Genomic DNA, 19,272 nt, shown 5'->3' on the forward strand with positions numbered 1-19,272 from the left:
GAATCTGTTAGCACTGGCCTTGGTGGCTGGCTGGGAATACAATACTGCCCCCTGCTGCTTGTGATGTGAAATGCTCTCATGCATATTTTAAGATAAAATGTAAATCAGTGTGATACAGTATATTTTATAAGCCAAAACACAAAAATTGAAAGCAAAAAAATTTCAAGACAGTTTTGCTTCATCCAACTACTCCATGGCCACTCCAAATCCCACACAGACTTCTCGGGATATCCTGTGTGGCAGCAGCAGGGGGCAATACTAGAACATGCAGTACAAAGATTTCCATAAGGAATAGTGATATGCCTGCAAGCCTACTGTGAGACAAGCAGCCATGGCTCATAGTAGGCAGTCTCTCTTGACTCAGGAACTGTGCTCAGGTGCACAGGAACCAGCACTTGGCCCAGCACTTGAAGCCTGAGTGCATGAGGAAACTTACCTTTGTAGACGTTCAAGGTGATGGTTCTCACAGCAATTCGAACCATGCTCTCGGGGTGATTGAAGAACTTGATGGCTTCTGTGTACAGGGCAAAGTCATTGGTGTGCTAAAACAGAAAATGGACCCAAAAGTTACAAATCCACAAGACAGGTCTGCTCCCAAACCTTTTTGAAATTTGTCAGATTGTGATAAAAGAAAAATAAAATGATGTCACCATGATGGCAGGTGAGGAAGCCAGGGGAGAGAAAAGGGTCCACAGAATGTCACATAGTCTCCTGATCTGGCCTATCACCTTTAGCTGTGTGACGAGGTATTTCCAAGCCCATTTCTTCATCTATAACCAGGGGTAACAGCACCCACTTTCTAGCCTCTAGGATGAAATGAGGTCATTTCTGGTCCAGTGCGCAGCCCAGCACTTGATACCTACAGAGCACAGAACACAGCACTAGTAATGTCAGACCCTGCTTGAATAAAGACCAAGTTGGACTAAGTTCAGCAATTTGGCTGCTCTACCGTTCTCCATTTGGAAATACTAAAAGTGGAGCGGTATCAGGGAGGCAGAGGTTTTCGGGAGTCTCCCTCCTGCTGTTAAAATGGGACAAAGAGAACCAATGAAATGGTTCACAAAAAGGATGCCTTAGCCTGAGAAGACGACAGCGCAGAGCGACCTGGCGGTATGCTTCGCTGCCCTCCTGCGGCCACTGTTTCCACACAGTTCAGGGACCCACCAGCTCAGCAGTGGCTCAGGGTAGGCATGCTGGTGGAGATCCTCCAAGCCAGCCCTTCCTGGAATGGAGCTGGAGGCTCAAAGCAACAACTGTCTTATAAGGGCAATGTCATTTTGAGGACTGGCATTCGAGTATGAACCTAAAAAGTGGCAACTACTATCCTAGCTCAGACTGAAGAGGAAACTAAACCCACCTTTTTACAGACAAACACAAGGCTCCTGGGATGACCAGCTGTTCCAGAGCCATGGCTTCTGCTCTCCCACCACTGCTCAGGGGACACCTGAGCCAAAAACAGGCTTTGGGCATGTGTGACAACCACTCAGGAGGTGGCTATGTGACAGTCAGCCTCCAAGGCGGCCCCCAAATATGTCCACCACCTGTGTCAGGTTCATGCTGTGCCCACCCACAGAGAGGTAGATCAGGCCTGCCTACCTGAAAACACAAGCTCCAGATTCAGGAAGAGATCCAAAGGAACAGGCAGAGAATGACAGAGGACTTTCAGAGTCCTCACCTGGCCTCCATGCACCCAGAACACACATCTACATTCTTCACACACACATGCACACACAAACATGCATTTCAAAACAAAAAATTATTTTCAAGTATGCTAAAGCCTGTGCTGTGGAAAGTGCTCTGTAGACAAACTTCTGACCATGCAGAGCAAAGGCTACTCTGCTGGGGTCACACTCACCTCATTGTAGAAGAAATGGACAGTGTGGTTGTTGAGCTTTAACGACAGTGTTTTCAGGAACGATATGTAATACGCCATGATCTCCTCGTCGGAAAAGTCAAACTTATGGACAATGATCGAATTTACATAGTTATTAGACAGCAAATAATCTAGGAGAGAAAACACAGAGTGAAACAGGTGAGTTTGTGCTAGAGGAAAACGCCAGCAAAGGCCGTGGGGTAATAAGCACAGGAACTCAACCAGCTGAGCACAATGGGCAGCTTAGCCTTTACCCCTCAAAGAAATCATGTACTAGGTAGGCAGGACCACCTGCAAGCACACAGGGCCTGCCAGGGAGGAGCCTGCGGCTTCCTCTGTGAACCAAAAGGGACAAACCCATGTATGTTTTCTGTTCATTGCTAGCAAAGTTCAGTGTGAAGCTGAGGGCAAGAAGGACAGGCATGGGGTGACTATCACAAGCCACCTGCAAATAAGGGTAAAAGGCACCTCATTTTAATAAGGAGCTGCCCTACATGGCCATCAAAAGACATTGTCATGCCTGAATGCCAGGAAGGGCTGCACATGTCTTCAATCTGTCTATCTAGTGACAATTTCATAAGGTCACTGCATCCCTATCATGTGTCCAGGGCCAGGTAAACCACCTCAGATCCTAATTCCCCAACGTTCACCCGGTGGTTCTATGGGGAGCACCTTGACTGAAGATCTTCCAACTCTGTTGGGAAGGCTGGCTTTGTCAACAGAGCATGCACTTAGGAAGGGATACACCCAAGGTGGTGAAGGTGTCGTGCTATCACCACTCACCCAGCCAGCAAGATCAGCCAAACCAGCCTTAGTGAGCACCGTGCTGTGAGACAGTGTAGTCAGACTGACCTCATGTCCCTGATAGTGACAGTTCCTGAGGCAGCTCTTAGGGCCAGCTCCAAGAGAGGCCAGGAGGGTGGGGTGGGATCCTAAAAATCTTAACACATTGTAAAATGGGTCATGGTCACAAGTGCTATGTATGGGTAAGTCTGCTGTATGTGGAAATGGAATACTATATAACCTCAAGTTCCTGCGCACGGGCATTTAACACAGAAGCACGTGAATCTCAGGTGTCCGGCTTGAGGGATATTCTACAGATGAATGCTTTGGAGGCCACTCCAGTGAGACCCAGTCCATTTGCAGTTCCTCAGGAAGCTCTTTCATAGCCCTGCCCTGTCAGCATCTCCTCTCAAGGTAGGACCCACTCTAACGCCCCATCTCTATAGACTTGTGTACCTATCTGTACACACAACCTTACACAGAGGAATCGGACAGGATGAGTGCTGCCTGTGCCCGGCCTCTCGCTCATCGCCACATCCCAGTGTTGTCACACTGCTGTGTGTGGCCCTGCACTACCTCTCCCTCTTCGTTGCTAGCATTCCATTCTTTAAACTGTCCAAACTCATCTATCCACCTATGATTTACCATGGACATCAAACCCAGGTGCTTCTGACAACTGGAATACTGTTATCATGTAGCTAGGGACAACGGGGGGAAGGACAATGGGCTGACACCGGAAAGGATGGAGGACATCTTAGTGAACCCTGTGTTCATAGGCCAGTGGCCCCTGGGCCACACAAATGGCATCAAAGCTAGCAGCTTTAGATATGTGAAAAGAGCCTCTGGGACAGACACAGAGTTCATCTGCTCCCTATAGGGACTTTTCTAAGTCCTCCAAAAGATAGCTCTGTGGGGTTAGGGAACCACCAGGGATCAGGGGAGGGGCCTGTTACGTGGCTGGGATTTTTCTGCCCCATCACTTGTGGCTGACATCCTGTGGTATTCTGTCATAATAAACCTGGGAGTCAGTAAGTAATCTCAGTCTCTTGGGCCTTTGTCACTTAGGTCACCACACAGGCAGCAGTGGCCTCTGCGCAATGGCTCCCTGTAGCAGTGTAATAGCGAAAACCTGGAAAGCACCTCGATGCCCACAGTCCGATTCTTTGGTAACAATACAGCTGTAAGCCAGACCAGGGAGGGCCACATACAGGACCGACAGAACATGGGATGGACGTGGTGGGGGCAGAGTGGACAGATGGCCTATATAGCTGAGTGTACGATGGGAGGCTACAGACACCTGACCACACTTCGTTTTTGTTGTTTTGTTTTGTTTGAGACAGGGTTTCTCTGTGTAGTTTTGGTGCTTGTCCTGGATCTCACTCTGTAGACCAGGCTGACCTCCAACTCACAGAGATTCACATGGCTCTGCCTCCTGAGTGCTGGGATTAAAAGTGTGTATCACTGCCACCTGGCCTGACCAACTTTTGTAATGAAGTTTTGTTGCTTTACTATGACTCCTTTTTTTCTAAAATGAAGAATAAAAGCAACTGGACATAGTGTTGTATAACTGTAATCCTAGCTAAGGCAGGAGGACCAAGAATTTGAGGCCAGCCTGGACTACATAGAGAAAAACTGTCTTGAAAAATGTTTTAATAAACTGTCCAGAAAGTCCAGATGTCCGAGCTTCTCACAGCAGGGCACCCACACATGTGCATGTCAAATCACTTTAGTATAGATCTAACATAGTCAACACAGATGCCAAGAATAGGAAGGAAGGGTCATGGAGGCTGTGGGTGGAGGAAGTGGGGGTGCTAGCTAAAGGTCACAAGGCCTTAGCTAAAGTCTCAATATACACAACAGTGACTGGTCATGACAGCTACCAGCCCTGTACTAGATGTCTAAAACTGACTACTAAGATACTAGGTCCTAGAAAGTGATGGACAGGCCAGCTGTATAGCAGAGGCCACTTCAACATGTACATGTCAGACCTTCAAGCTGCCACACTAAGAAGCAAAGACTTCTAAAGCACCTGTTTTTAATTCCTAGCCCTAGACAGGTTTCAAAAGGGTCACCAGAATAAAACTCAAGGGGACCCTATCCTAATACTCAAGACTCTGGAATTGTCCCAGCAGCCTCAGCAACATCCCTGGGTGTTCAGTTTCAGCTGAGCCCTGGGCCTGGGCCTGGGCCTGGGCGCTGCATCTTCCCCTCAGAGCTCAGAAACCCACACTTGTTTTGCATCCAGCGAAACAGAAGCTAATAACAAGGGAAACTATGCAGAGAGAATGAATTAGCCCCATCTGTCAGACTGCAGTCAGGGGAAGGAGGAGGTGTCTGTGGCGGCAGCACCATCTAGCGGCCACTGCTGAAGTCACCACACAGCAGTTCTCCAGGCCCCATACAAGGGCTACCCTTTTTTACCTACCAGACCCTTTTCCAAACTTGTCCCAGGAACTCAGTACCTGCCTTTGTCCGGGTACTCCACCATTTCTCTCGCTCCCGAGGGCAGGACCTGGACTCTGCTGCATTTGGAGTAAGTAAGCTAGCACAGAATGATGTCAGGCTGGCTCAGTCCCAGCATTGATAAGGATCTGGGCTAAGTGATGCTCTACTGAAGGTCTGTTCTGGGTACCTCAGGATATTTAGCAGCCCCTCTGTACTTGGAAGGACTATGGCAACCAAGACTAGCTCCAGATGCCAGCAGTGTACCCAGGAAATACCAGCAGCCCATTGAGGACCACTGAGCTCATTTCCTCTATTCTGGACTTGATAGAATGGCTACTCTGGGCCCATGACTCAAACCTTCTTGGAGTTACAATGAAAGAGAGCCCTGTGAACCCTACCTCCCAGGGTGGTTGTTACAGATGAATAAACTGAGCTTATTGAGGGCAGGCCTGAGTCAAACTCTTGCTCTTTGGGCAGCAAAACTGAAGCAGAGAGGTAGAAGTAAAACCTCTCTGGCCTCCTCCAGTGCTCTGAAAAGTGTTGGCTGGAGTGCATGGACCAGAGTCCCGTCTGTGGACTATGAGTAGTCAAATTGAGCCATACAGAGGGAATGAATGCACGCGCACGCGCACACACACACACACACACACACACACACCCCAAATTCAGTCAGCAGAGAAGAACCCTCTCTTAGTCCTTCAGAGAACCCCACCATAGTAAACTGCCCCAGCACACTCCCAGACTGCAGCTGTCACTTCCGGTGTACCTGAAGGTGACGACAGGGCTTTCAAGAGCAGTTAAGGCTGAAGGATGTTGCAAGGTGGGGTTCAACCCTGACAAGTGAGTGTCCCACAGGAGTCAGAGACCAAAGGTTAAGCTCTCTCTTGACCTCACTTCTCACATGAGGGCCAGGTACAGTGAGAAGGTAGTTAAGGTCTAATGTGTCCCCAAAGGTTCATGTGCCCTAACCTCTGTTCCTGAATTGAGGCATTAGGTGTTAGGAGGTAAGGCTTAGCGAGTGGTCTTTAGGTGACGGGGTGAAGCTGTCTCGAGTGGGTCCACGTCTTTCTCAACATGAGTCTTCCCTCTCCTGGCTCTGAACTAGTTAGTTACCTTAAGAGCAAGTTACTGTGGGCTTGCAAAATGGCTCAGCAAGTAAAGGTGCTTGCCACCAAGCCTGATAACCTGAATTCAATCCTGGGACCCACAGGGTAGAAGGAGAGAACTGATTCCCATAAGTTATTCACTGACTTCTACATGTATTCTGTGTTATGTGCATGTACACATATATTCAAGTGCACAAGTGCACACAAATAAATAAATGTGATAAAACTTTTAAAAGAAACGAAGCTTTGCAATGTAGGGAATTACCTATACTCTAAAGCTCACAATTAAAAATAAAATCAGGCCGGGCGGTGGTGGCGCACGCCTTTAATCCCAGCACTCGGGAGGCAGAGCCAGGCAGATCTCTGTGAGTTCGAGGCCAGCCTGGACTACCAAGTAAGTTCCAGGAAAGGCGCAAAGCTACACAGAGAAACCCTGTCTCGAAAAACCAAAAAAAAATAAAATAAAATAAATAAATAAATAAATAAATAAATAAATAAAAATAAAAATAAAATCAGGATACTATGTGATTAATAAGCAAATATTTGGTCCCTTTCACAGCCTTTCTGCCCTGAGTTGAAACGGCAGAAGGCCCTCACAAGGTATGGATGCCTAATTTTAAAATTCTTGGCCTTCAAAATCTTAAGTCAAAATAAAGCTCATTTCTTTAAATGACCTAGTTTCTCAGGTCTGGAGAGATGACTCAGTGGTTAAGTGTACTGGCTGTTCTTCCAGAAGATGTGGATTTGATTCCCAGCATCCACATGGTGGCTCATAACCATCCTTAACTCCAGTTCCAGGGTATCTGATGCCCTCTTCTGGCCTCCACAGGCATCAGACACTCAAATGGGACACAAAATACCCATGCACATAGGAAATAAAAAGATTTTTTAACTACCTAATTATAGTAACAGAAAACAGACTGATACAGTAGCTGTCTACAAGCTAAGAAGAAAGCCCTGACTTCAAATTCAAATTGGACATCTATCCCCCAGAACAGTAAGCAAACACATTTCTACTGTCCAAGCCATTAAGCCCACTAGGGTAGCCTGAGCAGACTGAAATACTCAGGAAGCAGACATATGAAACCACCTGTCACCTGACAGTACACAGCAAATGGCAAACAGTATCCTTACAGAGCGACGTCTCATGGCTGATGTTCTCAAAGAGAATATTCAAGGTTTGTAACAGCTGGACACACACATAACGACCCGATTTCTGCCGCAGAATGTTCAAGAAGAAAACAAACATATTCTTCTCCAAGAAGAAGCTGGGGAGAGAACAAGAAAGGGTCAGTGGGTGGATATACTCACAGCTCATATATGTAGGCTCGCCCTATATGGCCACCAGTGGCAAGATTAGACTGCATAGTCTCAGTGCCCATGATGCCACCTGCAACTGAGGACAACACATGGCCTTCTGACTGTCTCTCTTCCTGTCTCAGCATATGAGGTCAGTGCTGGTTCCATGAAACAGAATGGGGATGCTCTTTACCCGCTAAGTGATCACACAGCATCCTATGCTGGTGTACCCTACAAGCATCGTTCCCCAGCACATACACAACCTGTATCCTTAGCTTCCCCGACAAAACCTATTTCCTTTGCACTCCCATATTCAAGGGCAGAAAAACACAAGAACTGGGTTTCCTTGCAGGGCCCAAAGATGCTGAGTGACAGCAGAGCTTCTCACTTCTGTTGTCAAGTTTGCAGCTTTTCTACCTCTCTTCAAAGAACTTGAAGAAAGGTGAAGGTGTTGATGTGGAGGGACCCTACAGAGCCCCCGCATCTGCTTCTGCCTTTCTTGTGTTGGAAGGGCATCTGCCTACACATGGCCAGGGGCATTGGCCTGGGGCTGTGTGGTGGTACATTGGAAAAATAGGATCTTCAGTGCCCTTCCTTTAAGAAAGATGTTGTTTCTACTTATTTGTTCAGTGTGTTTGAGCAAAATCAGTTTGGAATAGTCAGAAGAAATGTCAGCAATCCAAGGCTGGGGATACGGCTCAATTGGTAGAGCGCTTGCCCAGCATCACATCAGGCAGGTGTCCAGGCACACACCTATATAATCCCAGCACTTGGACAGTGGAGGCAGAAGAATCAGAAGTTCAAAATCATCTTGGCTACATTGTAAGTTCAAAGCTAGCCTGGAATATAGGAGACCCTGCCTATGAAAAGGAAAAAAAGACAATGAGAAGGGAGGGCAGAGGAGGGGAGGGGAAGGGAGAATAGAGAACGAGTCCTGTAGTCACACGAGTCCCCTGGGTGGCTCAGTTCTAGCTGCCTCTTCCCCTCAACTGTCAGCTCCATAGGGATGGGACCAGTGGCTTGACACTCACTGCCACATAACACAGTTCTGCTTGAATCCATAAAAGGATAAGTGAATGATAAAATATGATCTTAAAAAACAAACAACTAAATTCTTTTCCCACTTTGACTCCAGGATCCCATCTGCCTGTAGACACTGCTCCTACTGACCCCCAGAGCCTTTCTGGCATCTGACCTACTTTGTCTGCCTCTGCTTTCGGTTATACAGAGCAGTGACTCGCTAGAATCATCAGCACACTCAATGGCCAGTGGGGGAAGCAGCCAGACATTTGTGCCTAGATTTTGTGAAGGGGTGACTTAGTAGATCTGGTGTGAAACTCTCAAGGCTAGATACTTTTTATCTTTGTGTGTATGATGTATGTCTGTGTTGGGGCATGTATATACATGGCAATAATGTGGAAATCAGTGGAAGGCTTTGGACATTGGTCCTCTCCTACCATGTTTGAGACAGAGTGTCATTGCCGAATGTGGAAATCAGTGGAAGGCTTTGGACATTGGTCCTCTCCTACCATGTTTGAGACAGAGTGTCATTGCCGCTGCATTTATCGGGCTACCTAGCCCACCTTCCATCTTCCAGGCACTCTCTTGTTTCTGCCTCCCATCTCACCATACAGGTGCTAGGGTTACAAACATGTGCTATCACACACTCTGTTACATAAGTTCTGGGGATTCAAATTCATGCTTGTATGGCAAGTATCTTTCCAGCTTCAAGGCTGGATTTTTGAAAAATTCTTAGGGGAATGGGAGAATACTTGGGAAAACGGTTGAGTCTAGGCCATCAAAACTATAAAATGAAGGCTGGAGAGATGGCTCAGAGGTTAAGAGCACTGGCTGCTCTACCAGAGGTCCTGAGTTCAATTCCCAGCAACCACGTGGTGGCTCACAGCCATCCGTGATGAGATCCGGTGCCCTCTTCTGGCCTGCAGGGATACCCTGCAGATAGAACACTGTATACATAACAAATAAATAAAAAAATAAACAAATAAATAAAAAACTATAAAATGAGTCTGGAGTATCTTACAGTACCAGGAAATAAGGCAATGTTCAAAAAGCAAGGGACAAAGGAGCCAACAGAGCAGAGGCCCTAGTGCCCAAAGCTAGCACAGCTGAGTAACAAATAGTCCTGGGTCCTCACCTAAAGTAACACTAAACTTGAAGCACTTAGCACCTCTTTTTTTTCCTTTTGAACCAGGGTCTCTAAGCTCAGGATGACTTTGAACTCAAAACTTTTCTATCATGGCTTCCTGAGAGCTAGGGTTACAGGTTTTCCACAGAGAGCTGTCCTGCAAACAAGTCAAGATAACTTATAAGAAGCCGGACTGGGAAGGTAGCTCAGTGGGTGTTTGCCACACAAGAATGAGGACCTGAGCCTGAATCCCTAGGAGTTACATAAGAGCCGGATGTGGGAGTGTGCACCTTTAACCTCAGAGCTCCTACAGTGAGGGGCAGCAGACAGAACTCAATGGAAGCTCAAGGGTCAGCGAGCCTGGCAGACACAGCAGTGGAAGGCAAGAACCCGCCCTCGAGGTTTCACATATGTACCATGACACGTGAACACCCTGGTGTACGTGTACTCACACTCACCACCCCCATCCCAGCACACACTTATAAAATCTGTGTTCTTGGCTGTCCTTTTACATTAAGACTTCAAAACAGGTACAGAGGAACCCTGGTTTCCAGCCTAAAAAGCTGTCCATTGGAAACACCTCTGTCTATCACGTGTATCATCCATGAGGCCTGTATGCTGCCAGGTACTAGACAGGGAGCATTTTCTCTCTTTTTAAAAAAAATATTTTATTATTATTTATTTATGTGTACATGTGTGTTTGTCTGTATATGTGCATGTATCTAAAGTTAGGGCCACCCCCTGAATCTGGAGTTACGAGGAGTTGTAAGCTGCCTGATGTGGGTGCTGGGAATTGAACTCGGGTCTGCTGTAAGAACAATACATGTTCTTAACCACTGAACCATCTCTCCAGCCCCCTTTTCTATCTTTTTTAAAGACAAGAAAACTGAAGCTCAGGAAGGCAAATGGCCTGGCCTAAGCCTGCTGGTCTACTATAAGGATGGGAAGAAACTTCTTTGTGGACTCTGGGTAAGACAGGCTCTCTCACTGTCTACCAGCTACATATTGGGACACCAACAGGGCTTACATGTGGGCTGGGGGTGGGGTGGAGAGATTTGTCCTCTCAAAACTCAGCACTGTTGCCTACCTTCAGTCAACACACTAGGGGCTGGGGAGATGGCTCAGTGGATATAGGGCTTGCCTCAAAAGCATGAGTTCAGATCCCTAGAACCCACATGAAACCTGGTGGGTATGGCAGCCTGCCTGTAATTCAGGCCCTCAGGAAGCAGAGACAGGGGATCTCGAGGACAAGCTGGGTAGTTAGTCTAGATCACTGGTTCTCAACCTTCCTAACGCTGTGACCCTTCAACACAGTTCCTCATGTTGTGCTGACCCCCAACCACAAAATTATTTTCATTGCTACTTTATAACTGCAGTTTTGCTACTGTATGAATGTATGTACTATCTGTTTTCCAATGGTCTTAGGTGACCCCTGTGAAAGGGTCATTTGATCCCCAAAGGCTCATAATCACAGGTTGAGAACCACTGGTCTAGATTGAATTAACAACCTTTGGGTTCAGCAAGGGACCTTGTTTTAGTAAATTAAGTGGAGAGTGATGGGAGGACAAAACTGACATCAACCTCTAATCTCCACACACATGCACATGAATGTGCACACATGCATATACCCACCTACATATATGCCCACACATGTTCCAACATGCACACACACCACATATATACACACGCAAAGCAATAAGTAAAATAAAATAAACACACTAAGTGCTGGCCCTCGGCAACTCCCTTGGGGTAGGACCTTTCTGTTCATTTGGAACCTAACTGTCTGGGACATTCCTCATGCCATGGAGTAGATAATAGGGTACAACTTGAAATGCAATCTACAACATCTTCAGCTTTTCTAAAGAAGCTCAATTCCATAGTTCTTCCATTTTTAGCTTATACCTCTACAGTCTCTCAAGGACATTTGTTATAGATATTTAGGCAAGATGGAATTAGCATCAGTTCCTGACTCATAGTGTGCACTTGGGAAAACACTCAAAGGAAGAGGAAGGATTGGAAAACAAAAGCACTACAAGCCTTACTCAAATACAGAGCTGTCATTTTGATCGCCCCAAATCAGGATCTCAGTGATGGAACGGATGGTCTCCACCAGCAGGTTCCGGTTCTGTTCTGTGACGGTGGTGTTTTTGGTTAAAACATGGTAGAGGTACCTAGAAGAAAGGGAAGAAACAAGAGCTTACACAAACTGAGCTGAAAGCCAGGCCCAAGGGCCACTGGCCACACTCATAGCACAGCCATGGATTTATGTTTCTGTCAGCACAATTTCCCATTCAGAGGACACAGAAGTCAGTACCCAAGAAAAATGGCAGAAGGAGCTCTGAAGCATTACATGCCAGGGAGACATCTGCCCAAACTGAGACAAGACCACTGCCAAGCCCTGAAACCAGCACCTGAACACTTTAAAGAGAACCACAGACTGGCAAAACAGAGGCTCCTGGGGCACACGTGGGGATTCCACTTTAGAACCGAAGGAAGAGCAAGCGTGGCATGCCTCACAGTCCACAGTGATGGATGCCAAGAGCGAAGTAGTCAGTGCCAAGCACCTGACATAGGACTCAAAGCAAGACCGGCGCTGAGATTCCAAGAGACGGAGTCATGGTTCAGGGACAGTGGACCCCACATCAGAGCCTAGGCACTCAACACTACTTTTGGAATGCCTATAGTTCCTCTCTAGTGCAGCGCACCCACGGAAAGCAGGACTCAAAGTGGGACGGAATGAGCAGCTCCTGTCCAAGGGGAACAACTCCTCTGCTAAAATCTAGAGTGAAAGGGGGGGAGAGGCCACAGTCCAGGCAACCCCACCTGTCAGGGCCTCAGGCTTACTTAGGAAGGAAAAGCAAGCTCAATAGAAGGTGGCTGGAGACATCTTTCAGGGTCACACTCAGTTTCCGAATGAGGCTGGGAGAGCAAGACAGGAAGAGAGTAGAGGGACTTCCCTCCTACAGTCCAGAAAAGCAGGGAACAAAGAGACAGAACCTTGGAGGTGGAGTAATTAGACCTAGCTTCTCCCAGCAGGGCTGGCTTCTTCTTCTTTTTTTTTTTTGGGGGGGGGGGGGCAGGGAGCTGAGGACCGAACCCAGGGCCTTGCATTTGCTAGGCAAGCACTCTACCACTGAGCTAAATTAAATCCCCAAACCCGGGGCTGGCTTCTTGTAGTAACACTGTGGCTGTCTGTTAAGTTTTAAGGACAGCCTCAAGTGTTTCCTGTTCTGTGTTCTCACTATGCTGGGGAATAAACCTACAGCCTCAGACATGCTAGCTAGACAAGGCTCTGTCACCAAGCCATAAAACCCCCACCTCCTCGTTTTTCATCAGTATATTTTATTTTGAGACAGGATCTAAGTTATTTGACCCAACTGGCCTTGAACTGGCTCTGTAGCCCAGGAAACCTAGAACTTGTGATCTTCTCATCTCAGCTCCCACGCAAGTGGGATTACAGCCGTATCCGGCCTGCACGCACCAAGCAGCAAAGCCCTCCAAAAAGATAGGTCATGCAACCCTGGAACCCCTGTCCACCCACAGTGCTGCACAGGAGGAGGACACAAGGCCCACTCTCCTCTACACTAAAGAACCTGAACAGCCCTGGGACACACTGTAGGACCTAGTTACAAATCTGTGTCCACTGTGATTCCAGTACAGACCCTCCACAAGGCGCAAGAAATACTTTTCCAAATTGGGGTTCACAGGCCTCCTGCACCTGCCTCACCTGTTTAAGCTGTTCCTATGCAGCCCCACTGAATTAGGCTACTGGGTGAATGGGTTAAAATGATGAGTCCATGTGCATATGCGTGTGGTGCTGAGGATCAAACCTAGGGCCTCACATACGCTAAGCCCATGCTTTACAACTGAGCTATATATCCTGTGCCCCCCACCCCTGAAAAGTTTGATGGCTACTATACCACTCCCACTGTGGTTATCAGTGACACTCTCCACACAGTCCACACAAGAACTGACACTCCCAGGGACAAGGTAATGCTGGCAGTGTAGGCCAGGGAGGAGCAGATTCTTCCCACTCTGGAGATAGAACATACATACCCAGGAAGATAACATACATGCAGTGGCATCACACATCACACTCCTGGCTCACTGGGAAGCAGCAACATGGGTGAGTACATCTACTCTGAGGGCCTCCAACTACAGTCGACAGGGTTCGACTTCAACTGAGTGGGCTGTCTGAACAGACTGCCTTTGCTGCCTTATCTGTCAGCAACTGTTGCTCATATTCAAGGCTCAAGCTACCATCTCTAAATGAAGCTTTCTTTGGAGAAGGCTTTTTCACTCCCAACCTCTAACCCCCATGGACCTGGCTGTCCCCTCCTCACTGGCACCTCTATTCTCTGTGAAGCACTTGCTACTTAACCCAACTGGCCTTGAACTGGCTCTGTTAGCCCAGGTAAACCAGAACTTGTGATCTTCTCATCTCAGTCCCGCTACTTCACAGAGCAGTGTGTTCTCAATGGTTGGTCTCTCTGACTAGACTGGAACCTCCAGGTCAGGCAAACCATCTTAATGATCTCGGTGACTCCAATACACTCCAGAATAGCTGGTACACAGCAAGTGCTATCTGTATAAACCCTGAATGAGGCAGAGGCAGTCTCCACTAATATAAGCTGGAATATAATATACAAGACTAGGTAAAGTAAGGGTTCAAGTTATAGCACAGAGCTGTGATAAAGAGCTCATCAGGCCTTGTAATGCAACAATCTTGGGTTTGACCCCTGGCCCTGGCACCTCCTAGGTGTAGTCTAGGACAGGCATTTCACCTCACCTCTCTGCAGCTCTGTCTAAACATAGTAATAACCACAAAGGATATGAACAGCCAAGCAAGGTGCCTGGCATACGAGGTACGCAACACATAAGAAGCCTTAGCTGTTACTGTTATACTATGGTCATTAAGATGAGGGATGTAGCCGGGCGGTGGTGGCACACGCCTTTAATCCCAGCACTCAGGAGGCAGAGTCAGGCGGATCTCTGTGAGTTCGAGGCCAGCCTGGTCTCCAAAGCAAGTTCCAGGAAAGGCGCAAAGCTACACAGAGAAACCCTGTCTCGAAAAACCAAAAAAAAAAAAAAAAAAAAAAAAAGATGAGGGATGTTATGAACATCCTTATTAGATTGTACAATACCAGAGACTTTGGAAGGTGATATCAGGCTGGTCCCAAATAGTCAGGGAAAGAGGACCACAAGGAAAAAAATGAGGTGGAAAGGTCCAAGGAACTTAGAGCAGGAAGTAGAGCTTGTGGGTCACTTCTGGAGAAGCAGTAAAGTATGTGGGGTATCACAGACGCCCACATTAGCATACCTTGTGATATCTCCATTACTAATAACTCAGTGATCGATACAGGCTACTTCATCTCTCTGTACCTTACTGACCTCCCCTGTAAGAAGGGAGCACCTGTCATTATGGTGGCACTGGAAAGAGAAGATAAGAGGTAACTAAGCTTGGTGGCATGGGAAAGAGAAGATAAGTAAAAAAGAGGGATAACTAAGCTGGGTGTGGTATACACATCTGTAATCCCAGCACTAGGGAAGCTGAGGTAGGAGAACTACTTTGAATTCAAGACCAGCCTGGATGAACTACACAGTGATACCTTCTCTCAAAAATTTAGAAGAAATTCCAGCATTCAGGAGGCAGAGTCAGGTGTATCTCTGTGAGTTCCAGGCCAACCAGGGTTACATAATGAGACCCTGTCCTGTCTAAAGGGGAAGGGGATACTAAAGTGCTCGTTTGCTGTGGGATGTTCTGTATGGCAAATGTGTTGCAAATTAGTCAATAAATAAAACACTGATTGGCCATTGGCTAGGCAGGAAGTGTAAGCGGGACAAGGAGGAGAATAAAGCTGGGAAGTGGAAGGCTGAGTCAGAGAGACACTGCCAGCCACCACGATGAGAAACAGCATGTGAAGATGCTGGTAAGCCACGAGCCACGTGGCAAGGTATAGATTAATGGAAATGGATTAATTTAAGCTGTAAGAACAGTTAGCAAGAAGCCTGCCATGGCCATACAGTTTGTAACCAATATAAGTCTCTGTGTTTACTTGATTGGGTCTGAGGCTGTGGGACTGGCAGGTGAGAGAGATTTGTCCTGACTGTGGCCCAGGCAAGAAAACTCAAGTGACAAATGGCATCCAACGTGGTGGCAAGAGTTTCCACCTAAAAACTGAGAAAAAAGATTCTAAAACGGAGCTAAAAACAGCTTCCTAATTGTCTCTCTCAAATGAGCGGCAGCTGCCAGTTTGAGCTACTGGCGGGTTCCTAGTGTGCGCTGCTCGACCTGCAGTATGGAGGGAATGAGGCCTCTGCAAATGGCACATTAAGCTGCGTGGTGGATTTAGCCTTTGCTGGTACAAAGCAAAGAGGTTTCTGGGCTACACGCTGCTTGGATAAAAAGCATAGACCCACGATAGCTCCCAGAGCCGGTGGTAAAGTACTATGGCCATGTTGGGAAGCTGAGGTGGGCGGAGCCAGCAGCTACAGCTGCTGCAATTTAAGGCAACAGATTTACAATAAGACAGATTCAGGTGTAATAGTTTACAATGTGTGTAAAATATACGTAGGCTTGAAAGAGACAAAAAAGGTGATATATACAGTTATATAAACAAATACAGTTTTAAAAAATAAAGTCTTTAAAGGGACAGTAAAATTAATATAAAAAGTAAGCCACGTGAAGATGAATATTACACAGAGAATCTGGATTGTGTTGTCTTTGGGATTTTTAACTGCAGAAAAACATTTGATTGTAAAAGCTGTTGAGTTATGCCAAAATGTATATTTTAAAGATAGCTTGACTTCAAAATTTGGATATAAGGATATGTTGCTTTGGAAAAGAGTCTCTTTTGTTTCCACAGAAAGCCAGAGGCTATGGATTTGTTCAAGATTAAGATTCATCAGGTTTGACCAGCCAAGACCCCCTGAAAGGTCTCCGATGACACCATGGCCCAGATGATCCAACATCCGGAATGGTTTCAAGGCAACTGGCTCAGATGATACAGCCTCATGGACTACTCCATGATCCTAAAATTTTCTTTGTGTCCCCATAAGATACAGCGCCCCCCTCCAGCAGGAAGTAGTAAGAGAAGCTACGCCCAAATTCCCAAATTATATGTAATTTTACTTTGTTAAGGTTAAAACCTTCCTTTTTGGAAAAAAAAAAAAGGGGGGGAAGTGCTGTGGGATGTTCTGTATGGCAAATGTGTTGCAAATTAGTCAATAAATAAAACACTGATTGGCCATTGGCTAGGCAGGAAGTGTAGGCGGGACAAGGAGGAGAATAAAGCTGGGAAGTGGAAGGCTGAGTCAGAGAGACACTGCCAGCCACCACGATGAGAAACAGCATGTGAAGATGCTGGTAAGCCACGAGCCACGTGGCAAGGTATAGATTAATGGAAATGGATTAATTTAAGCTGTAAGAACAGTTAGCAAGAAGCCTGCCATGGCCATACAGTTTGTAACCAATATAAGTCTCTGTGTTTACTTGATTGGGTCTGAGGCTGTGGGACTGGCAGGTGAGAGAGATTTGTCCTGACTGTGGCCCAGGCAGGAAAACTCAAGTGACACTCGTTTTTTATCATAATGGCTTCTTTTGCTATGTAATAACTTTTTTTAAAAGTTCTATTAGCTCGCTAGGCGGTGGTGGCACACACTTTAGACCCCAGCACTTGGGAGGCAGAGCCAGGCAGATATCTGTGAGTTTGAGGCCAGCCTGGGCTACACAATGAGTTCCAGGAAAAGCCCTAAAGCTACACAGAGAAACCCTGTCTTAAAAACAACAACAACAAAAAGTTCTACTAGAGAACTTTTCTCATCTGGACGGATGGTGCACCCACAGTGAGCCAATGATCACCTAATAAAGATTCCAACACCAGACATGAGAAGCCCTCTTTGAGTTGTTATCCAGGGCAATCCAAGAGACTCCTAAAACATACAGCCTATTACTGTTGCCCTTGGTTATCCCCAGAGGTACAAGGTAAGTTTCTATTGCTGAAGATACCACACACTTCAGAAACAGGGTCCAAAGACCCCGAAGCTGGAACTGACCTGAATGCTTCCTCCCTGAGAACTAGCTCTCATGGTATCAGAAGGCAAAGGAGGGAGACAACGAACAGTCCTATCAGCTATAAGGCCTATGAACCACATCAACAACTAGCATATCATGATAACCCTAAGGGTGTAGTAGCGGCACACACACCTTAGTAGTAACCAACAGCTCTCCAATAGGACTTAAGACCTGCTCAGCAAGAGGGAGACCATGCTTGGTACTGCAAACCTAGCTAACTAATCGGTGCTAGTTAACTCATGGTTATTGGAGAATCTACAGACACTAATTTATTAAACCAGCACAATCCCTAACAATCTATTAGCATTTGTCCTTATACCCACAGATAAGTGCAGTCTTCACCTCTCATCAAGTAAATGTCTCTTTGCAAAGGAGGAGACCACTACACAAAATCACATCAAAATGCAGAGGACAGTCCCAACAGATATATCAACAAAACATTCCTATATCTAAGGCTCATTGAACATTACAGAAGAGGGGGTGGAAAGAGTTTAAGACCCAAGAGGATCAGGGAGTTTGCTGTGAGACTGTGTCTCCTAATGTAGTTTGAATGCAATTGGCCCCCATAATCTCATAGGGAGTGGCACTATTAGGAGGTATGGCTTTGTTGGAGTGGGTATAGCCTTATTGGAGGAAGTGTGTCACTGTGGGGGCGGGCTTTGAGGTTTCCTATGCTCAGGATACCACCCAGTGTCACAGTCAACTTCCTGTTGCCTGCAAGATGTAGCACTCTCCCCTCCAGCACCATGTCGGCCTGCACATTGCTATGCTCCCCACCAGATGATAACAGATTGAATCTCTGAAACTGTAAGTGAGCCACCTGTGAAGGGGCCCTTGACCACACAGCAGCCATGACAGGCTTAGGGGCCTAGGCACAGCTTCTGTGACAGGCTTAGTGGCAGGCAACACCCAGATCCAGGAAAAGCCTTAAGCTGACACCACCTAGGGATCCACCCAGGGGTGAGGAAGTACCTGACATCCCAAACATTCCAACCATTAGATAAGGTGGCCAGATGTCCCCGAGTCTAGCACACACGTATTTTTGTTTTACAGATGCCCCTAGACAATTGTCAGCCAATCAGGGTCCTGGACCCTGGATATCCCCTCACCCCAACCTCTGCTATGATAAAAACTCTGCCCCACCTGAGTTCAGGGCTCTCTGCTCTCACCGCTGTGTTGGACAGACAGAGGGACCAAGCTCTGAAGCTTGAAATAAAGGCTCTTTGCTTTTACATGTGGGATTCAGTCTCCGTGGTGGTCTTTTGGGGGTTCCCGCAATCTGGGAATAACACCACCTAATCAAATGTTTTTGTTATAAGAGTTGCTGTGGTCATGGTGCCTCTTCACAGCAACAGAAACCCTAACTAAGAGACCTAGTAATATCAGAAGCTATATCCACTGAGTCTCATAACATGACTTCCCAAACATGAGCTGAACGAGGATGACATGGATGACCTGGATGGAAAATAGCCCATGGGGCCTCAAGCCTGCACAAAGAATTACAGGCAACTAAGGAAAGCTGGAAGCAGGAGAGGTGGCCTTCCCC

At 46.8% G+C, this 19,272-nt stretch overlaps 1 protein-coding gene across 5 annotated transcripts in view; it reads right to left on the minus strand.

Moving 5' to 3' along the window:
- The window catches only part of Clec16a (C-type lectin domain containing 16A), a 223,779-nt gene that overhangs the window by 191,873 nt on the left and 12,634 nt on the right, over positions 1-19,272 (minus strand). For all 5 annotated transcript variants that reach the window (XM_059269996.1, XM_059269997.1, XM_059269994.1 and 2 more), the window contains exons 2-5: positions 11,695-11,823; positions 7,342-7,475; positions 1,856-2,004; positions 437-542 (exon numbers count right to left, since the gene is read on the minus strand). In XM_059269996.1, the coding sequence (XP_059125979.1) occupies positions 437-542; positions 1,856-2,004; positions 7,342-7,475; positions 11,695-11,823 (518 nt within the window). The remainder of the gene's footprint in view (positions 1-436; positions 543-1,855; positions 2,005-7,341; positions 7,476-11,694; positions 11,824-19,272) is intronic.

This window comes from Peromyscus eremicus, chromosome 8a (assembly GCF_949786415.1).
Source record: "Peromyscus eremicus chromosome 8a, PerEre_H2_v1, whole genome shotgun sequence".
NCBI classification, from domain to species: Eukaryota; Metazoa; Chordata; class Mammalia; order Rodentia; family Cricetidae; genus Peromyscus; species Peromyscus eremicus.